General features: G+C 37.5%; 2 protein-coding genes across 3 annotated transcripts in view; one reads left to right on the top strand and one right to left on the bottom strand.

Moving 5' to 3' along the window:
* The window catches only part of MARCHF5 (membrane associated ring-CH-type finger 5), a 51855-nt gene extending 29594 nt beyond the window's left edge, over positions 1-22261 (bottom strand). The window contains exons 1-2 of the mRNA XM_054572858.1: positions 21907-22261; positions 3326-3528 (exon numbers count right to left, since the gene is read on the bottom strand). Of these exons, the coding sequence (XP_054428833.1) occupies positions 3326-3528; positions 21907-21941 (238 nt within the window). The 5' untranslated portion in view covers positions 21942-22261. The remainder of the gene's footprint in view (positions 1-3325; positions 3529-21906) is intronic.
* A 79-nt stretch (positions 22262-22340) lies between these two features.
* Positions 22341-23633, top strand: part of CPEB3 (cytoplasmic polyadenylation element binding protein 3) — a 172268-nt gene continuing 170975 nt past the window's right edge. Inside the window, exon 1 of one of the 2 annotated variants that reach the window (XM_054572852.1) lies at positions 22341-22508. The gene's annotated coding sequence lies outside the window, so the exon portion shown is untranslated. Of the gene's footprint in view, positions 22509-22554; positions 22571-23633 lie in introns of those variants that run through there. The other variant, XM_054572854.1, reaches the window with a different exon arrangement.

The raw sequence follows: 23633 nt of genomic DNA, 5'->3' as shown, positions 1-23633 counted from the left end.
ACCCTAACACAGGTGGCAAATAGTGAGAGGAATGCAATTCTTATTAGTCCTCTAAGTCTTTTTATAACAGAGCATACTATACTCCCTATTAACAATTAAGAACACATACTTGCCGTCCCTGCCCCCTATTCTGACTACCACTAAAAGTACCAGAAAAGATGGTGACTTTGTCAGCTGGCCAAGGAGACTGAGGCTAAACTCACACAAAAATTTTAAAAAATATCTGCTACACAGGGATCATCCCACAGAATGTGAACCATCACCTCTTCCTCTCTTTCCTCCTGCCTCATCTTTTATTCCTTCTTCTAGCCAGTGTTTTTCAAGTGTTGTTTGGGGACCAATGGTGATCCCTTGCAATTAATTAACTGGTCTACAGACAATTTAAAGAAAAACAATAAAAGTTTTGAACACAAACATTTCACAAATCTGAAAAGTAAGATTAGTCATGACTTTCAAGGATATTCTTTCAGGTTCTTAGTTGTTATGTTCCAAAGATCACACATGTTCTACAAGGATAGTTAATATGGGACTGTTTGTTTCAGCTAATAAGGTCACATATGTGAATTGTTTACATTGGTTAAATAGATATTTTGTTCTTGTTTCTTATAATATGCTAAACCCCAAATTTAGGAAAATGAACTAATACTTCAAAGTGTTCACTGAAGAGTAAAAGTAAAACACATCTAACTAAGAATGCCAAAAATGATAAACACTATGATCCTAGAGTGAATAGTGTGATGTTAGAATGGGCTGTGATCAGTAAATTAGGAGTGGTTGATTACACTGGGAGATCTCCTTGTTCCCATTGTACTGTAATATATTATTAAACAGGAACTGAAACATTATAAAACAGGGACAAGAAGCCACCAAAGCATTCATTTAATTTTCAACAACTCTAGTAAATCAATCAATGCTTGAATTATAAATTTTGTCATTGAAAGCAAAGATTAAAAACTGCAGGCAAAGAAGCTTCAACCTAACAAAAACAGATAAACTATGGTCAACTTAAAAATGAATGACAAATACGCTCAGAGAGAAAACAATCTACTGGCAAAATTCTATCATCAGATAACACTACTGGACACTATATAATGTGTGGTACATAGTGAGAAAGAACAATTACTATCACAGATGTATGGTCTTAATGTTTTATGGCCACACAAAATTACTGGTGTTTTGAGTAGAGATCAACTTCTGGTACATGTGTAATCCAAAAACATTAGGTAAGGTCTGATTACCAATGAAAAGATGCAATAGAGAAGAAATTTCTTTTAACCAACAATTATTTTTGAACCAACAATTATTTTTGAACCTTGACTTGAAAAGGTATACTTGGAAGAGTATGGCCAAGATCACTAGCTATATACATGTCTAGCAAGGAAGAATATGACACCTGAAAGCCAATTCACACATGGCTCTATTTATAGACAATAGCTGGCACTCAACAATAAGCCTCCTATTCTTGAGTCTGTTAAAAAGCTGCTCCGAAAATTATGAATATCATTCAAACTGCAGCTCCTGAGCAGGTATCTTCAGCATATTATGTCAAGAAAGAAGCAAATACAAGACACAGCTATCTTGTCAGGAGGAAAGATGCTAACAAAACTATTGAAATAAAAGATAAAAATATTTTCATGACACTGATGAGGTCAATAAAAATTTCTATGATTATCTGTGGCTTACTTAAGTGGCAGATCTCCATGACATATAGTAGAGACCATGAACCTATCACTTGAGGGTGAAATAACAATTGTTAAGGATAAAATATGAAGACCAAATCATGATACAAATGGCTAACAAGAGTTCGACTTTCCCAACATTTAGCCCTTTTTTTTCCCCTGTAAAAGAAATCAACATATTATAAGGTATACTTAAATATAGCATTAAATTACCACACTGGACTTAAGAACATATTTCTTAGAACTGAAACAACCACAGGGCAGATTTACCCACTGCCATCTTCCAAACTGAAATATTCAACCTCACTGTCAACTCAGTGTCTCATCTCATGTCATATATAGTTTTCAGTGAGAATTCTTGCAATAATTTGTTTCCATACATCTGAATTTCTAAAATATCTGACATAATCATCCTATACTTGCCATTATTCACAATAACCTATAGTTGAAAACTAGGATTATCTAATTCAGCAGAACAAGTAAGAAACAGTTAAATATGAAAACTTTAGTGAGCCAGATATCAATGTGGTTAAAGACTGCAGCAGTGATTATTTTTCCTGAGGTTAATTTAAATTATTTAAAATACTGATTTGATATTATAATAACAATTTTTTGATTACTCTTTCGTGCTTACTTTCTCTACAATGTTACTTTCCTTTCATAGGAAGCTAGCATTTCTTCCTATGCATTATGCTAGAGAAATATAGACAATCATATTTTGATTGTTTGCTCTTAACATTAATCTCACATTATAAAAACACTTCATTATTTGCATTTATGTTGGCTCATTTAAAAAATTGTGTCTGATTTCAACATGTACTACATCTAGAAAAACAACATACCTAATAATTATTTCCAATTTCTCCTTCAACCTACTTCCCCCCAAAAGTTATTCTTTTGACCTCCTCAGAACCTAAACTACTGTCATATATCTCTTGATTACAGCCAAGGATGATATTAAAAATGGTTGTAACTAGCATGGCATAAATACCAAAGACAAAGACACCAGTTCATAAACACCTGGCTGTGATGAAACATGCTAACTAAACAGCAGTGTTAATTCCAGCTTCCTTTCAACAGTGTGCTATACTTTTTTTCAATGCCAGCTCCATTCTCAAAGACCTTGGGTTGTTCCTTGCTCACCAATTTGCAAAAAAAGGAAAGAGGTTTTCATGAAAGGAAACCAAATATATTGAATTCCAAAGATGATGACACTGTCTCTTAATCAAATCTTTATTTCCTTACTTTTATTTCTTAATAGAAGAATTAAGAATAAGTATAAGAAAGAACACATTATTGTATTCTTTTTTCTACACCAATGGTCTCCAGAGAATTAAGCTCTTTAATCAGCTTTTTATTGTAGCTTTGTTATTTCATTTTATCCACAAAGTTACAGGTCCAAGTTCTTTATTCACTCAACCAAATGAAAACATTTAATGCACAGACGAATGGATCTGGGGATATATTAAAAATAATGTAAGCTGTTAGCAAAACAAATAAATGTCTGACATTTAGAGATGAAACAACAGAAACAGAATAAGAAATTCACAAAAAAAGCAAAGATAGTTCAGTTTAAAATAAACCCAAGATCATAGAGTTATGTATAATAACATCACATGTATCTGTGTTGCTTTTAAGGATCTTACCCAACTTTGGAAAAACTATTAAGTATTCAGCATTGCACTGAGGACATGCCACTCTGGCGGTACTGTTTCCTCTTTGTTTTTCATCCACCCAGCGCTGCAGACAAGCCTGGTGCACCCATTTTGTAGATCCTCTGCACCTGCACGGTCTAACCCATTCAGCTGTTCTATCATCTTCATCAGTGGCAAAACACACCCAGCAACTTCTGTAAATTAAAAGAAAAAATATAATGACATCATCTTGAAGATCCAATCCTTCTACTTCAGCCATCACTTACTGAGATGAGCCTATTATGGTATATTATACCACCTCTAATCTTCATTAAAAGACTGAGGAAACAAAGCTATCAATACATTTCTGGTAGAACAGTATCTCCTTTTTCAGATTTTCCTTGTATTCATCTGCAAAATGTGTTTCCTGAATTTTGTTTTATGTAATTTCCTCCATCCTTCTAGTAATTTATATTCTGTAATGAACCTGAGGAGGCAACCCTCAAACTGCTTTCGTTTTATACGACTTAATTCCTTGAGTGGTAAGCACAGAAGTATGTGAAATTCAGTGTTTTCCCCATTTCAACACTAACCTTTTAATTTCTCGAACTGGGAAAACTGAAGTATTGCACAAATGATTTCATATATGGTCTCATTTAATTTTCAACTGAGGAAAAAAACCTGTCCACTTCTCTTTCTGGTAAAGCATAACTATCAGAAAAGAGAAAGATTACTAAATTTAAAACAAAAACAAAAACAAAGAGCACAAAGGAAAGAAGAGATGAAGACATCAAGATAAACTGTTTTAGGCCCTAGCTGGTGTGGCTCAGTGGACTGGGTGCTGGCCTGCAAACCGCAAGACTGCCGGCTGATTCCCAGCCAAAGCACATGCCTAACTTGCGGGACAGGTGCCTGGTTGGGGGGCAGCGTGAGAAGCAACCAATTGATGCTTCTCTTGCACATTGATTTTTTTCTCTCTCCCTCCTTTCCCCTTTCTCTAAAAATAAGTAAAATCTTAAAAAAAAAAAAGAAAGATAAATTGTTTAAGGATAATGATATGATAAATTTGGGCCTACATGATTCCATCATAGGCATGACTGGTTTTCCTTTAAAAAAAAAAAAAAAGATTTAATTTATTTTTAGAGAGAAGGGAAGGGAGAGAAACATTGCTCATTTGGTTCTCACATGGCTCCAACTGGAGACCTGGCCTGCACTCCAGGGAAGGTGCCCTGACCGAGAATCGAACTGGTAATCTTTCGGTCTGCAGGCCAGTGGCTCAACTGAAGCTACACCAGCCAGGGCTGGTTTTCCTCTTTTTGGAATTTATTACATTTGAAATTCAGATGTCTCAAATCTGGGATGCTTCTTATATTAAGAAAAAGTTCTATTGAGATTGTTAAATTTATAACATCTTCCCATTTTGCTTTAACAGGTACTTCAAGAGGTCTGATTTGTTCTAGTGGAATTAGGTTGTGACACCAAGTTCCATCAGGGCAAATACAGTATAACTCAATGAGATCTTTCAACTCCCCCTCCCAATTAAAAGTATGAATGTACAATTGGAAACAACTGCTAATTAAAGCTGCTTACCTACTGTGCATTTTTCACTTAATTAGATAAGTGGCCTCTTTCAGAATAACTAGCCCAGTAGGAAAGACTATATAGTCAGGTACTATAAATGGGTAAAGTCTCCAGTTCTGGTAGAACATGAATTTTAATTGTGTGCTCTAATGAAACTGAACTGAATTCGTGGCAACAATATCCAAAATTATGATTTTACTCAGCTTTCAAATTCAGTTAGATTTCATACAACCTACGTAAGAATGGGAGGTAGGCAGCATTTATTTAGTATGCTGACCCTCTGACCCACCTCAGCCAAGCTGTCTGGACCTTCATGCTATCTTATGATTATCCAAAAATGCCCGTTCCTCCTTTCTTTCTAAATAATTTATTGTGGTAAAATATACATAACAAAATTTACTACTTTAACCATTTAAGAGTACAGCGAAGTAGAATTAAATAGAATGATGTTGTACAACTATCACCACTCTCCATGGTTTGGGTTTAAACCTATAATTTCTGCATAAAATTTCAATTTATAAGTGTAGAGCAAATAGATCAGTTAATTAAGTTATTATATATTTTCCCCACAAATGAGGTGATTTTGTGTATATATTTGTACACATCTAGGAAATAAGATGTATCACTTCGGTAACAAGATATGGGAAGACTAGAAATTTTTCAACAATGGAATATAAACACATGTACTTAAGCAGAGCTAGAGTAGCATAATTAATCAGTATTTAGGTGAGTCAAGTATTAAATTAAGCCAATTTCAGTTATCAGGAAAAAAATTAAATATAAAAAAATAACTACTAAAAACTTTACTGGTAGGTAGTATTTTTGTTAGACCTGGAAAAAACATACATACATACATACATCTACTCAGAACAATCTTCATACGAGGTTGAACCAAATGAAATTGATTTTATTTATGTTTTTGACTTAAATCAATGGCAACTTCATATTTTAATCTACTACAATATACTTGTATATATAATCTCCATAAATTCTGGGTAAGTGTAAGTTAATGTTCACCAACATTTTATTATTAAAAAAAAGTCAAACTTTCAAATAAAAGTTGAAAATCTCTCAGTGAATACCCATATTCCCAACATCTAAATTCTGTAATTCTTATCATTTTGATGTACATGTGCTTTATCACATATTCATTCATCAGCCCATTGTATTTCTGACACATTTCAAAGTTGCAGGCTTCAGTATGCTTCACACCTAAATACTTTTTACAGTTTTATTTTTCAGAAGGTACTCAACTGACATTTAAAGCAGGCATTTTCAGATTTTTTCCAGTTTCACAAATATGGTAGGCTAGATGAACAATTTATAGTGGAAACTTAATAGGAATTAAGCTTAATTAGAAGTCTTAATACAAATAATTTTGTTTAATTTGTAATGATATAAAGTATACAGCTTACAAATTTGGATTTTTAAGCTAATGCTCATTAGAGATAAACTGAAATTAATCATTAGAGAGTAACTGAAATTATCTTACAGAGGAGATATTTAAAAGAAACCTTATTGATCCCTGACTGGTGTGGCTCAGTTGGTTGGGCATCATCCCGAAAAGTGAAAAGTCGGTGTTCAATTCTCGGTCAGGTCAGGGAATATGTCTGGGTTGTAGGTTTGGTCCCCTAGTCAGAGGCAACCGATCTGTGTTTCTCTCCCTCTCTCTCTCCCTCCCTTCCCCTCTAAAAATAAATAAATAAAATCTTTAAAAAAACAAGCAAACAAAAAACCTTATTGGTACCAATACTCTCAAAAACTCTGCCTGGTTCTCAACATCTACCAACTTACCATATATATTTTCTATTTATTCCAACAGTTAAACAGTAAATCTGATGATGGTCATTTTAGATTAAACAGAAGTTTTTTTAAAGTATATTTTATTGATTATGCTATTACAGTTGTTCCATTTTTTCCTCTCCTTTATTCCCCTCTGCCCTGTGCCTCTCCCAGCATTCCCCCCCACTCCCACCTTAGTTCCTGTCCATGGGTTGTACATATAAGTTCTTTGGTTTCTCCATTTCTTAGACTATTCTTAACCTCCCCCTGTCTATTTTGTATAACAGCACACATTTTGTAATAGTACAGAACACGCATACAACTGCAAATTATAGAAAATGCCAGCAACATTTACTGAGCATTCACTGGTTTCATGTGGTTGCACATAAACAAAAGATTGTGTCTATCTAGAAAACCCTATAGTTTAATTTGGGCTATGTCCAGTAAGTAAGAGAGATCTCTTTTGAGGTTCCAGTACATCCATTTTAAAAAACTTGGATAGATCAGAGAAGGCTTCAGGGAGGAGTGATAGTAGAAATTGGGTGGGGACAAGTTATTTTAGTACAGGGATTCTCAAAACAAAGGTCCCTGGACCAGCAGCTTCAGGATCACTTGGGAATTTACAAATTCTCAGGTTCTACCTCAGATCTAGTGAATCAGAAACTCTAAAGGAAGAGGGCCTAGAAATGTGTTTTTAACAATCCCTAATAGTGACCCTAATGTACAATACAGTTTGAGAACTGCTGGTGTGGAGACATGGCAGGTTAAAAAAAAAAAAAAAAAAATCGGAGATTAGAGAAAGCATGTATATGAAGCAGACAATTACTTGATTTGCTTAAGTTAGAAATAATTGCTTCTGATAACTACTGTATTTTGCTGTGTAAAATGCACACTTTTTTTGCCTAAATTTTTGAGGGAAAATATAAGGATGCACATTATACATGGGTGATACTAATTCCATACCTATATAAATGTTTTTAATTCTTTTATTTATGCTTATGTGTTAAAAGTGTAATGCTAGAAAGCAAAAATGATATCCGTATGTTCAAAAATAAGTGCTAAAATTCCTTTATAATACAAAAAACAAGTATCTAAATATAAATAAATAAAAAAATTGAATTAAAAAATTAAAAGATTTTTTTCCTGAAAGTCTGAGCCAAAGACATGGGTACACATTATACATGGGAGCACGTTATACACTGCAAAATACAGTAAATATTTTAAATATAAATAACAGTATATAAAATGTTAGGTTCTAAAGAATTTATCAGAGATAGCAACTTCCAGCCAAGATGGAAGCGTAAGTAGATGCATTTTGCTTTCTCACACAACCAAAAGGACAACAATTTTAAAAACAAAAAAATGACCAGAACTGCCAGAAAATTGAACTGTATGGAAGTCCCACAACCAAGGAGCTAAAGAAGAAACATTCACCCAGACCGGTAGGAGGGGTGGAGATAACAGGTGGGGTGGAGAGGACACATGGCAAGGCTGCATCTGGAGGACCAGGGGGGTAAGGTGGAGGCTGGAGGACTGGGCGGTCCCACATTTGCATGCAGATAAACCATGAGAAACAGCTAGGGAGCAAGACAGACCACGCAATCCAGGGTTCTAGAGCAGGAAAAGAAAGCCGCAAAACCTCTGGAGGTAAAAACCTGCGGTGGCAAGAGAAACTCCCAGCATCACAGAGGAGTCCCTTGGAGAAGCCTACGGGGTCCTAGACGGTACACAAACCCACCCACCTGGGAATCAGTACTACAAGTGCCCAATTTGCTTGTGGGTAGTGGGAGAAGTGAAAGACAGCTCAAAGCTGTGCAAGCGGCATTGTTTCCTCTTGGACCCCCACGTCCCTACACAGCATCATGACTCAGCGACCTGGGTTGCCCCACCCTGGTGAATACCTAAGGCTTTACCCACACCACCCTCCACCTAACAGGTACGCTAAGACAAAGAAATATGACCCAAATGAAAGAACAGATCAAAGCTCAAAAAGCAGAACTAAGCAATGAACAGAGAGCCAACCTATCAGACGCACAGTTCAAAACACTGGTAAGCTGGATGCTCACTGAATCAGCTGAGTATGGTTGCCAAATGGAGGACAAAGTGAAGGCTATGCAAAGTGAAATAAAGAAAAATATACACGGAACCAACAGTATAGGGAAGGAAACTGGGACTCAAATTCTCCCTTCTTCCAATGATTTGGAGCAGAAATAAACATTCAGTCAGAACAGAATGAAGAAACAAGAATTCAAAAAAAATGAGGACAGGCTTAGGAACCTCTGGGACAACTTTAAACGATCCAACATCTGAATCATAGAGGTGCCAGAAGGAGAAGAGGAAGAGCAGGAAATTGAAAACTTTTCCAAAAATATAATGAAGGAAAACTTCCCTAATCTGGCCAAGGAAATAAGACTTCCAGGAGATCCAGGCTGCTCAGAGAATCCCAAAGATGTCAGACCCAAGGAAGCACACACCAAGGCACATCATAATTAAGTTACCCAAGATTAAAGATAAGGAGAGAATCTTAAAAGCAGCTAGAGAAAAGGAGACAGTTACCTACAAAGACTATCAGCTGATTTCTCAAAAGAATCCTTGCAGGCAAGAAGAAGCTGGCAAGAAGTATTCAAAGTCATGAAAGACAAGGGCCTACATCCAATATTACTGTATCCAGAAAAGCTATCATTTAGAACGGAAAAGCAGATAAAGTGCGTCCCAGAAAAGGTCAAGTTAAAGGAGTTCATCATCACCAAGCCCCTATTATATGAAATGTTAAAGGGACTTATCTAAGAAAAAGAAGATCAAAAACTATGAACAGTAAAATGACAACAAACTCACAACTGAGCCAAAAAAACAAAAAAAAACAAAGCAAACAACTAGAACAGGAACAGAATCATAGAAATGGAGATCAGAGGGGTGGGGGAAGAATGGGGGACAAGGTACAGGGAATAAGCATCATAAATAGTAGGCACAAAATAGGCAGGGGGAGGTTAAGAATAGTGTAGGAAATGGAGAAATCAAAGAACTTACATGTACAACCCATGGACATGAACTAAGGAGTGGGGAGTGCTGGGGGGAGGGGCAGTATAGGGTGGTGGAGAATAAAGAGGAGGAAAAAAATGAGACAATTGTAATAGCATAATCAATAAAATATATATTAAAAATAAATTAAAAATTTATCTACCTAGAATTAATCTACCTAATATGAAAAGAATATTAGTCTGTGAAATAAGGGCCAGAGAAATTGATTTAAAGCATATAAAAATGATCACATGAGTATTTTTGGCAAATAGCCTATAAGACAAAATTATTAGTCTTCAGGGCCTGAGAAAAGGGAAGGAACAATTAACGTGTATGAAGTTTTTCTGCCCTCATTTAAAAAAAAACAAAACAAAAACCTCCACTCCTGACAGACTAACTAGGAACATCACCTAAAAAGGTCTTACTATGTTTTCCCTCTTTGTTTCCCCATACCCTACTCCCTCCTTGAAGCAATCTATTTCAGCTATTTATTCCCAAATTCCCTATCTCCCCACCTTTTAGGAAGAAAAGAGTTGTTTGAAAATAATGGGTTCGCAGTTTCTCCAGATCTTAGAATAGAGGAGAAACTTGTGCTTTAATGTACAGCACAATTTCTCCTCTTTCTTAGGAACAGACAGTACCTCATACTTTCTCTGGAAAACTACTCTTCCCTCCAACATCAGCCATGTATGTGGTTTAGGCAGTTTCCCATCCCTGGCTCTAGCAAGAGTAATCTTTAGATGGTTGGTTTAAGGGGTATCCTGTCTCCCAGGTTCGTGATTGGGAGGCAGGGCCCATAAAGCTGGTTTTATCAGAGTGAACCTCAGAACTGTTGCTGGGAAAGTTGGTACACAGGCATTCTCTTTTCTACTGGGCTTGAAAGCAGGAACAATTGTGAGACTACTGCTGCCAGGAGCAGGAGAGCCACCACTTGGAGCCTGAAGAATAGGGAGGGAACTAAAATATGTTCATGTACATAAACCCATGGTTTTGTTTGTTTTTTTGTTATATATACATTAATCTGTATGTATAACATGATACTCTATAAAAGATCAGTCACTTGATTCTACATCATTTAAATATAACTTTTTTCCAGTTAACCAGTTTGGGGCAGACTTCCCATCATGGATAACCCCCCCAGTTTTGATACAGGGAAACTGGATATAGGAGATGGCCCTAGAACCATCATATAAACAGCTTTTTAAAGTACACATAGTATTTTTTATCAACAGTTTTGTTTTCTACTGACTGGAATGTGAGCAGAAAAGACTTTGACTCTTGCAAGCTTATCTATTTCTCACAGTGGCCAAAACATGTATGTTCTTGATTCTGCTATTAGATCAGGCCTATCTGTTGGATAAAAACAGCTAACAAGATTAAAACCAAACATTTTGAAATTAAAATTTTTATACTAATAATGCCATAATATTTGCATTTCAGGGTCAATATATCATAATTCTACTTCAAGTTATTACATATTTTAATACTATAATTTATGGAATGGCAATTTGAATACCTTTAAAAGGAGAGAAAACTTGCTGTTTTCTATTTCACAGAACAAAGCCCAAAACATTTCAGTGTTCACACATAAGAGGTTATAATTTCTGACCAAACTCTGAGTTTCTGTTTAAATCATTTCCTTCCTCTTCTTTTCAACCTTCCAATTTTTCAGAAAGCAGTGCTCAGGGTCATGCACTAACATCCTCTGAGAACTTGCTAGAAATGCAAATTCTCAGGCCCTACTCCAGACCTACAGAATCCTAAACTCTGGGTGTGGGACCTGACACTATATTTAAAATTTTTATTTCTGATTTTATTTTAAATTTTTCTCTTTTTAAAAAAATCATGGTAAGATACATTTAAGACATTTTACCATATTAACCATTTTAAGTGCACAGTTCAGTGCTATTAAACACATTCACACTGATGTGCAACCATCACCACCACCAATTCCCATAACGCTTTCCACCTTATAAAACTGAAACTCTATACCTATTAAAAAACATCTTTCCATTCTTCCCTTCCCCCAGCCCCTGAAAGCCACCATTATGTGGTACTTTATGATTCTGACTACTCCAAGTACCTTATATAGATGAAATCATTCAGAATTTGTCTTTTTGTGACTGGTTTATTTCACTTAGCATAACATCCTCCAGGTTCATCTGCATTGTAACATATTGATGAATATCCTTTCATTTTCAGGGCTGAATAACAGTGCATTGTATATATATACCACATTTTTCTTATCCATTCATCAGTAAGACTTCTAGAATTTAACTATTATGAATAATGCTATGAACATGGGTGTATAAATATGTCTTCAAGACCCTGGTATCGATACTTTTGGGTATATATCCATAAGTGGAATTGCTGTGTCATATGGTATTTTTTTGAGGAACCACCAACATTATATTTTATAATAAGCCCTTCAGGTGAACACATTACCTAGAGTTTGAGAACCTCTGCTCTAGCCATTTCTTCTTTTTTCCCCTTTATTTCTTCCTTTTGTCTCAACTCCCTCAATGTAAACATTTTAAAATTTGGTTTTAAATTTAAAAAGTAAGTAAAATACTTCAGATCTTTTCAAGGAAAAAAGCTAGCTAAAATTGGGGAAAAGACTATGTGAGCTCAGGATATTTTAACTAGTTAAAGAACCTTGGGCTTTGGAACCAGACTGCCTGAGTTCAAATCCCTGCTCACTACTTATACCTTTTTTTAGTGACAGAATACCTTCAGAGCTGTTGTAAGGCAGGACTTTAAAATCTGGGATACATGAAAACTTATGAGGGTTGTGTAAATTTGCCGTAAGTTTTCGGATATGGAAAAAATTACGTTTATTTTTGTTAACCTCAAAATTTAATTTTTATTTAATGATGAATGTAAACAAATCATACTAATGTTAGTATAGCAATAAAAAGTTAGGACAGCACTCTGGTTGGTGTGGCTCAGTGGACTGAGTGCCAGCCTGCAGGCCTGCAAAACCAAAAGTCTGATTCCCGGTCAGGTCACATGCCTAAGGTATAGGCCAGGTCCCCAACGGGGGCATGTGAAAGGCAACAGATTGATGTTTCTCTCACACTTCCATGTGTCTCTCCCTCTCTTTCTCCCTTCCCTGTCTCTCAAAAACACAAAAATCTTAAAAAAAAAAAAAAAAAGAAAAAAGAAATTAGGACAATGACCAGAAATTTTCATATTACTGTACGGTGAGCAGATCTCTAAATAACATTTAGTTCATTGCTAACCTGAAATTAGTTATTATAACTACCAACAGACCTTATATTTTAATGTTAAAGCTCATATTACTATATCAGATTTTTAATATTTTAATAGCTGTAACTCAACATACTTGGTTTCATTTCTGATCGTATATATTGTTTTATTCTTTCAAAACATTCTGAGAAGGACCCCATAGGTTAACCAGGTTGCCAAAAGTGCTCCCAGCATAACAAAATATTTTGTTAAGGTCTCCTATTATGAAGGATTAAACAAGTGATTATGAAAGTGCTTAAGAATTGCCTGGTCCATACATAACTACCAAATGAACACTAATAATAATGGCATTAATAAAGATAAAAAAGATGGTGTCAAACTTTACATGTATGCCTAGATTTTATGGATGCATTGTCTTACCTAAATTAACACACAAAGCAATTCTGTTTGGCACCCTGGTATTCAGTGGAAAAAGTCCTGGTTTCCTGCACAGTCTCCTTACCCTGCCAAATTTTTCAACAGGCTACCACCACTGCTTAAGATATTCATTCAAATCCTCTGAATTCATCTTCTTCCACCCTTCTTGTCCTTCCACTAGCTTTTTAAATGCTTCTGGCTTCCTGATGTACACACTATTTATTTCCACAACTTCCTACCAGCCAAGTTGCGGCACATTAGTTTTTACACAATACATAAAGGGAGATCTGGAAATTACCATGGATGGTTCAGTGACCAAAGAACAAATTACTATTATACTGTGAGGACAAGAAAAGAGAACTAAACTAGACAAAACTAAAGAATATTACTTATTCTTCAAAATAAATGTACAGACTTACTGGTATTGGTAGTATCATTAATCTGTATGTATAAGATGATACTCTATAAAAGATCAGTCACTCGATTCTACATCATTTAAATATAACTTTTTTCCAGTTGCATGTCTTTCCTAATAGTAAAATTTATAAACAGTTCAAGGAATGGCTAGTTTGCCTTAAATCTAAGATTACTCAAGATCTCCTCCTAAATCAACTTAAGTACTCATTTGATGCCACAATGAGCAAATATATACATAGAACCAATATATACATACACTAGAAACTACCACATAAAAACATTAAGTGCCAAGAAAAGATGTCAAAGATTACATGTAATACAGAAATGCGATGATGACAGTAAGGAACATAAAATTAAATAGCTGAGGTTTCACAAAAAGGAGAGAACTACAGATGAGAATTCAAGTTGGATTGAGGAATGTAAAGAACGAAAGGAATAAGGGTATTCGAAGTGAGAAAACCAGCATAAACAAGTTTAGAGATAGAAATGAAAGGATAAATGAAATGGTTATGAACAATGAGAAGACCAAAGGTCTGGAGCAGAAAGGTTTTAAGATACAGAGAGTACCAGTTTCAAAAGGATGGATGACAAACATGAGCTTACTTTATAGGGTTCATTTGTGACTCATCCACTCTCTACAGATTGAGTTATTTAAAAAATATGTGAAAAAAAGGGGAGGAAACTTATCAATAAAATAGTTTCTCATTAAAACATAAATTAGCTAAAATAGGTAATCCAACAAAACAGCTGGCAGTAAAGCCTATCTTTGAAGATTCAAACTGAGGTAGTTTTCTTGGATTATTAGAAAAATCTGGGAAGTCAGACTCCTGCCCCAAGAGAGATCACTGATGAAAACTGCAGTGTAACAGAATAGAACAAATTCCAGGATATAGGAGAGTAATGAAACAAGCTTTATATAACTGCTACTGTATCATATATGGTTTCTTAAAGTATCTGCTTGGCAGTTTTACAAAACAGAACAAGCACTCTTAATTCAAAACAAGCTTAGAGATCCACACTCTGGTTACTGCAAGAAAGGTCCCATTTGATAATGGAAAAAACTTCTACTACTTGCTTTGTCTCAGGTTTAAAAGCATCATATCCCATGTATTCTGGAGTAGGAACTACACAAACAAGACTAAAAATTTCTTTATATGTCTGTTCACCCTAGAGGAATGGAAGTTAAACTATATAGATTCATCAAAGAGACATAACCACAATCATGACCCACTACCAAAGGGCAAAGCTGAAGAGAAATATTGAGTAATGACCAAGAAGTTAGCTTGGTTTTTTCCTTAAGATGGCTCTGGTAGTGCTTTCTTGTCTTGAACTTCATTTGAAACAATTTTATTAAATTGTATTCTGACAGCTGTCACATCAGCTTGCATTTAAAAAAAAAAACTTATCAAAACAAGTAAATTTTTATGTAGCCATTTTAATACTGAACATGGAAAAAAATATGCATCATTTTTGGCATATCACTTCAAGAAAGGTAAAAACACAACTGAAACAAAAATAAAAGACTTTTTCAGGGTATGGAGAAGGTGCTGTGACTGACTAAATGTGTCAAAGGTGGTTTGCGAAGTTTCGTGCTTCAGATTTCTCACTGGATGATGCTCCATGGCCACATAGACCAGTTAAGTTGACAGCGATCAAATCGACACATTTACTGGGAACAATCAATCAACGTTATAACATGTGGGAGACGGCTAATATACTCAATATATCCAAATCAATAAAGTTACTGGTAAAAATGAAAAATGTGTCTTATTTTATGGGAAAAAATAAATGGACTTTCTGGCCAACCCAATACATCACAATGAAAGCAGTCATTTATTGAGCACATATTCATGACATGCCCTTTTGTCTCTGACCGTCATAAACTCTGCAAGCATAATTATGTCCATCTGACGTAAGGAAACAAAAGCCCAGAAAGGTAATCTGCCCAAGGCTTCACAGTTAAGAGAGGCACTGATGCAGCCTAAGCCCTGACTCACTTGGCTTTTTTCTTTGCACCATGCTGCCATATTTAGTGTATTCTGATAAAAATTTCCATTTTTCATTTATTATGAAATTACAGCCAGTACAAGAAATGCTGTGTTTCATTTTTGCTGGACAACTTTTAAGCAGCCATAAGGAGCTTTCACCAGAGATCTAAACCCCTTCTAGTCTACTTCAATGTGCCATATAAATATTATCATTTCTCATCTTATGAATTACGCAAATACAGAGCTGGGAGGCAAGTATGTATGTATTGCATGTAGAGAATTGCTTCATGAGTCTGGATAAGAGATAAACAATATTTCTGGCTGAAATGGTCAGAAAAGCTTTATAAATGAGGCAAAACCTAAACTGGGTCTTGAAGAATGGGTAGAACTTTGAAAGACAAAACACTGAAAAGAAAACCTTGTGTTTAGAGGATAATGAGCAAATCAGTTTGGCTTGGGCAAAAGACATGTATTTATGTACTCATTCTTAAAGAGAAGCAACACTTTAAAAAGGTAGTTGGTACCAGCTGTATACTCAGTGTCTTAATCATAACAGGAAACATACAAAATGTGATTACAGGAGGTGAAAAAGACCAGGATCAAGAATTTGAACTTAAGCTTATAAACCGTAAGAAAATACAGAAGGTTTTGAGCAAATGAGACAATTGTTTAAATGGTGTTCTGTAAGATTATTCTAACCACTAATATGTCATAAATAATGAAAAGACTGATTCAACAGTGTTTCCAGTGTACTAGCCCCTTGTGGAGAAATGGGGTAGGAAAGACTTTCTAATTTCAGTGACTTACCAGTTTAATGTGCATGATGGTGGTAAAGGTGAGTACAGCAGGCTCTGAGACATGGAATGGATGCATTGAAAAATTTACAATACAAAGTGATACACTACAGTGAATGCATAAAGGTTCTACAGAAACATAGGAAGGAGTAACTCACTCTGCCTGAGGGACTTCTGCAAGTCTTCAAGATGATATGAGCTTAATTATAAAGATGGGTAAGAGTTAGCTAGGTGTTAAGAAGTTATCTAAAGCAAAAATAAGGAGATGAAAGAGCAGGATATATTCAGAGGACAATGAAGTGCAACACAGAAGAGTATGGTTAAAGTAGGTTGGGGCAGATCTAAACCCTTCCCTGTGGTCTTAAAAGTTTAGATTTTATCCTACAGATGATGTAAAGATTGGCAACTTTTAAAGCATGGAAATGACATGATTATAATTGTGCCTTCGCTAATTTTGGTACCACTTTGTTAGTCAAAGTTGACGAGAAAATCTGGAGTTAGAAAGTAGAATCCACAATATTTGATAAGCAGGTGAACTGGAAGGGAAAGATACAAAAAAAGAAAAAAAAAACTTAGGTTTTATGGCTCATGGACTATAAGAATGGTCCTATCAAAGACCAAACATTGGGAGTTCAAGATAAGTAAAAAGGTAGGGAAATATCAGTAGTTTAGATAGGTTAAGGTGCTAGTAGTACCATGTATACACAAGTAGAAATGTCTACTGAGCAGCTAGAAATGAGATACTAAAATGTGAAAAGAGATCAGGAGTAGAGACAGATACACATAGGAGTCATTTAAATAGAGGTAAAAATGAGATAGCAAGTGGGTACACTTTTCAGAGAAGATTGGTAAGTGCTGAGACTGAACCATACTAATGTTACTGAAAGGAGTAAAAAGTATGATATATGAGGAAAAAAAAGCAAAAGTTAGTATAACAGAACATAGATTTAAGAACTAAAGGGGGGCTGGGACAGTTTCATTTTCAATACGTATGAGTCAAGGACATGAGGACCAAGAAAAAAAAAGTCATTAGGTTTACTGATTAAGAAATTATTGATAACCTTTGACATATTTTTAGTTGAGCTAAGGACAAAAAGGGGAAATGAAGGTTAAATTATAAAGAGAAAAACCTCAATGTCATAAACAGAGGGATGGATTAAAAGAGTGGTATGTTAAGATGGATGTTTTATATATATTCTTTAATTGCTGTATGTTACAGAGCTCAAAACAATATTTTAAAAAGGAAATGTACATTGGTTTATTTAAACTTTAGAAACAAAAACAAAGCTATTATATATGATATATAAGCATTAAACAAAGAAGACTGGAAGACCATAAACCCATTTATGATAGTGGGGTGGGAATGGGGAGATGATATGGGACTGAGGATAATGGTCAAAGGTAACTTTGTAATGTTTCTACTTTTTATGTACAGATGGAAGTAAATATAACTAACCGTTAATGACTTTTTAAAATTTATTCATTTTAAAGGGGGGAAAGGGAGAGGAGGAAGAGAAAGAGGGGGGTGGTTGGGGAGGGAGAGGGAGAAATAGCAACATCGATTTATTGTTCTACTTATTTATCCAATCACTGATTGCTTCTTGTATATGCCCTGACCAGAGATTGAACATGCAACCTTGATGTATCAGGATGATGCTCTAACCCACTGAGCAACCCAGCCAGGGCACTAACTCCTAATGATTTAATTCTAGGTATTGCTCTGTAATTGTCAAAATTGGATAGAGGTGATTAAAGACATGATGTTAACTTACAAAGAGAATGAGATGTTGCTTTAATGGAAACTAAGATGATTATATATATCAGAAGACAATATAGAACGATCCTACCAGAATATACTCCAAAGGAATGTACATCTGTGGTTAACACCCTCACAGAATAAAGATTCTAAATCACTTTTGCACTACAGGAGGCAGGCAGGGAGCAGATTATTCTACTTGCTTTTCCTTCATCGGACTGTTCTGAGAACACTGGCTTCATGCCCCGCCTACTCACCAGGTGCAAATAAGTGATGCAAAACAACCTCAACAAATTCCTGAGTGTTTACTGGGAGACAGGGCACACAAAAGTCAAGTTTCCAGAAGCACTTCTCAGCAAGCCCAGATATTGAACCTGAGGTCCATTCCTGAACTTTGTTACCATATTCTTTCTATTCTCTACACATTTATTCCTACTTTTGAGAAATGTAGTAACAGATGCTTCCTTAAAAAAGTGTGCCAATGAAGGAAACAAAAACTGACCAAGGTTCAGAGAGCTAAATATATAAAGGGTTTGAGTTTATAAATGGTTCTCATTTCAGGGCAATGATTTGTGACCCCAAATCATTCAAGACACTAAAAGAATCACCACTTTCCCCACTACCCTCAAACAACTGTTTACTGACAGCAATTTAAAAGTTTCTATAAACAGCTGCTTATTATTTATAAAAATGAAAGGCAAAAAAAAAAAAGAAAAGCAATATATATATTTACACATGTATATAGTCTTTCCACCTACAAATACTGCAGTCATGTATCAAGGTAAAACACTGCTAAACTAAATTTAGTTATTTCACAAAAGACAATTCAACTTCAGCTATTAATAAGTTGCCATTAGTTTAAAAACCCTGAAAGACTAAGTGGTATAAAATAAACATAACATTCAGGTTAACAATTAAACATCATCTTCATTTTATTTGACAGCTTATGGAACACAACCTCACCAGATTTAAGCTCCATATGAGCATTTTTTGGGTTCTGTTCACTACCATATACCAAGGGCCTAGAATGGTACTGAGCAAATGTAGGCACTCTATTTATTAAGTAAATTCAATATGTACAAAAGTTTAATTCACTATAGAGCACCTAACTTCTAATCTAGAAGGAAAAGAACAATATGTGTTTTATATATTTCCTTATTCTTCTCAAGGATAAAAGCTGCATTGAAGAAATCAACATATGAACAGGTTTCAGAGCTCAATTCTGTTATCCAAAAATTGCCACCCAAAGACCAACCTGGGGGAAAGACAAAATCAAGGCAAGAATTATGGGGCCCAACAGGTTGTCAGCATTCCTCAAATGAACCCATCGAGTATCTTTGTGTTCAACCTGCATTTTGGACCAACCCAGATTAATATGGTAACTATGAAAGAGATAGGGGGAAAACTGCCACACTGGTTTGTTACACTAAAATCTTAAGTACCTTCTGTGTGCCTAATATATAAATAGTTTTTTTATTGTTTTATAAAGTGCTCACACCTGTTCTCATCTAATACAATCCTGTGAGCTAGAACATTCCCATTCTATAAATGAGGGTACATAGCCCCAGAACTTAATTCCAAAGTTGTAAAGCTAGTAAGTAGTAAAATGAGAATTTTGAGATTTTGGTCTCTAAACTATCCCGATTTTTTCTCACTAAAGTGTACTATCTCTTATCATGAAATAATCCCTTAGGATTTAAGGTTGTGTTTTCAACTACGTAAGAAACTTCTGGAAAGCTTTTGAAACTATAGATGCTCAGGACCCATCCTCCAAAAATTTGTGATCTAACTGGTCTTGAGCCAGCCATCCAGCTATACTTTAAAATGTTCCCCAGGTGATTCTATTGTGGAGGCAGGTTGCCAACTACTGATTTAATTAATAGGCAATAAAGGTCTTTGAATGCCATCTTAAGAACCTACTTTGAGGTATGTCAAAAAGGTAAAGATGAGGATAAGCCAGTACTACAGTCACTTGCTTCAGTAAATGCAACCAGAATTTCCAAGTTTCTGTTGAAAAGTTTTAAATGCCTCACTAGCACTTCTTGGCTTTTTACTTTTATGGAAATCTCCAAAGAACACATGAAAGCCAGGCTTTTGGACACACAAACTTTTCTAAAAGTCACCCCCGTAAAAGAGAGAGCTGCAGGCACTCATGTATTTCATTACAAAATACCCAGCACGAGAATGGAGTCTCATCTGATTGGAACTCAGTGGCAGGAGGTAGTTTCCTTTGGGTATATTTCTTCAGTAGTCCTATGCAGTATGCCAATATGCTAAATTGTAATTAAAACAACAACAACAACAACAAAACCTGGTAAAGGATCAGACCCCCTAGATAACTGGGAAGAAAGACAAAAAGAAAAGTCATATAGTTGTTCATAAAACAAATATTTACTGATGATCTGCTGAGTACAAGGCTCTGTTCTATGATTCAAAATAAATAATGATGACTAAGTTTCTGCGTTCCAGGAGTTTGTAGACCACTTACGTTAAAAAAAGAAAAAGAGTTGTCAATACACTTGACCTGAATGCTGACCTTAAGGTCAGCTCGAAAGTGAAAAAAGTAACTGACTCCTATTAACTTAGATGTCTCAAAATTCTAAGTTCCAAAGGAAATGTCTCACTCTGGGAGAAGGCGCACTCTTGGGTGATTTGTATTCTGGAAGTGGCAGATCCAAACAGCATTTAACAAGGTATAATCTCAGTTAAGGGAGGCCTTTCATTTAACACCTTACAGTTGGATCTTTGCGATCCAGCTGTACCCAAAGAGCTGTACCACTTGCTGAACTAGGCGACAAGTAGTGCACTGAGAGTTGTAAGCAAATATAAACATGAATTAGCCTGTAGCACTGGCTATGCCAGGAAATGAAGGTTGGGGGGAACTGTGACTAAAGCTCCAAAACTTCAAGGTGGAACCCAAGGACTAGAATTTGAACAGCAGAGGGCGATGCATCTGCTTTCACAGCCCCCCAGGAACGGGCAAATGGCCCCAACATAGATGATACTCTCGTGAACTCAACGGATCCTAAAATAACGCTAAGTGTTCAGTGTTCATGTGGTTGTTTTCCAAAACCTCTACTTTGGGCTGACCGTTAAAGCTCCTTTGCGGATACTCTTGACTTTACAGTATGGGCGTGGGGATGGGATGAGGGGGAAGGAAGGCCGAAGTCAGCCTCTAAGTCTTTCCAAAAGATAGCTTATCCTTGTTCTTTGGAAAGAGTCTTAAAATTGTACAAGGATCACTTTCCTGAAAGATGGTCTGGTTCTTCATGCCAGTGACCTCACTGACAAATGTGTTACAACATAGTTTGGGAGAAGGAGAGTAAGACACAGAAAAAGAAACTAATTCTGTGGGTTCAAACGAGTCCCTCCCATTTCAAACCGGCGTTCCAACATTACTAGACGCCTCTCCCTAAGTTTCACTTTAAGTCTGCGCACCCAGGCCGCCGGGTCTGTCCCCCACGCCTCTCTCCAAGTACGAACCGCAAACTTTCTGCCCCTCACGCGGCCCCTAGGCCGCCGAACTCCTCCCCGCACGCCCGGCTCCGCCGACGAGGAGCCTCGAGCCTGGGCGCCGGCAGGGCCCGAGCAGCTATCCGCGGCTCGCGCGCTCCCCCAAGCTGCTCATACCTGTCCAGCATCTGCTGCAGGGCTTGGTCCGGCATCTTCCACGGAGCCGGCGCACTCGCCTGTCCAGTGAGCCCGGTCAGGGCCGGGCCCAGGGACAATAGCACTGAGAGGTGGCGGAGTAGGCCTCAGTCCCGCGGCAGCCGCGAACCTGCCACCCAGCCTCCCGGGGCAGCTCCGCGAGCCCGGCGACGGCAGTGCGCGGCCTGCGGGCGTCTGGAGGAGGTGGCGGGGAGGGAGGAGGAGGAGCCTAGGCCTAGGAGGCGACGATCGCGGCCGGGGTTCCTGCCCGTCGGCCCGGGGTTCCGGTCCATGGACCGCGGGCGCCGAGTTGCTGCCGGCAGAGGAGCTACCTCTGTGAGGTAAGAGTCACCGCCTCCGTGCGCGCCGGGGTCGCGACGCAAGGCGGCCCAGAGCAGCCTGGGAGATGTAGTCCTCGGACGCTCCCCGCTAGAGGCTGCACAGCCAGTCCGGACCACCGCCGCCGCGCCCGTCCCCCGCCCGGCCGGCGCCCTCCTGTTTCCTTCCTCCAGGGGGAAAAATGTGCTTTGGGCCGCTTTCCAGGAAGCAGCAGGATGTGCCGCTCCACTGTCAGTAGCAACAAGGTCAGCCCTTTCTGCCTGTTTCTTTCCTCCTCAGCTCTTGCCCTCAGGTGGGACCGAGCCAGGTGAGGGGAAGGGGCTCAAGGGCCATTTCTCGTCGGGGTTTCCAGCTCCGGCCGCGGGGCCGGTCGGGGTTGGGGTGGCACAAGTGCCTTCTGAAGCTCTAGACCCCTGCCGCGTCCGAGCCCATTTTGGGGAGTCACACAGCCTCGCAAGGGGTCGGATGCTCTGGTACGTGGGGAGGGTGGGCAGGGGCTACCTTGACCAGCCGGTTCCCACCCGAGTCATTGTGTGTTTGGGGGCGGGGTGTGGGGAGAAAAGATTATCTCTGCCTCTCTAGGAACCTTCTGAAACGCGCCTGGGCTTTCAAGGGCTCGCCGACAGTCTCCAAAGGGGACGCGGTCATGAATAAACAGCTCTTGCTTACTCAGCTGTGGGTTGTCAGGGGTATTTGTTTCTCTCGCTGCTGCTGGTCACTGTTAACCATTTCCAGTCGCCTTGACACCTCCAAGCAGGTGGATGTGTGTGTGTGTGTGTGTCTGTGTGTCAGGATGGGGGTGATCAAAAGGGAAAAATCATAAATCACTGGTTGGGTTATTATCTGACCCTCTAGGGACAGCTTGGGCGGGAGGAAAGAGCTATTGGCTAAAACGAATGCGTCTTCTGGGCAACCTGTGGCGTTCTCTAGTGTTGCGATTAGTAGGACGTCTTGTAGCTTTTCCTTGACTATGCCTACTTTCTGCTGGAAGATATTTGATTTTTCTTTGCATTAAAACGTGTATTTTAAGCTCCCTTTTAGGTAGAACTTTACAATCAGCTCTTAATTCTCTGTTTAAAGTTTGCTTCCTGAATATATTTGAACTGGAGTGTACATTGCCAGAGAGGAAAAATAACTTGTGACCAGAAGTTTATTTGGCCTCCAATTTCTGAAAGATGCTTTTATGAAAGACTTTGGGAATTTACATGATGAAGTATAATTAATACTTCACCTTTTTCTTATGGAATAAGAAACAGACCCCCCACTAGGAGAGGGAGTGTTTGATTTAATCAGGGTGTTTGGTATTTTCAATCACTAGTTATTGCTCCCCCTGCTGCATCAGCCTTCCTTTATTGTATATCTCTTAAGCA

This window comes from Pteronotus mesoamericanus, unplaced genomic scaffold (genome assembly GCF_021234165.1).
Source record: "Pteronotus mesoamericanus isolate MK-2021 breed Mesoamerican mustached bat unplaced genomic scaffold, CSHL_Meso_final contig_24, whole genome shotgun sequence".
Taxonomy (NCBI): Eukaryota; Metazoa; Chordata; class Mammalia; order Chiroptera; family Mormoopidae; genus Pteronotus; species Pteronotus mesoamericanus.
Note: the sequence above shows the minus strand (reverse complement) of the source record. Positions and strands in the feature narration are given on the sequence as shown.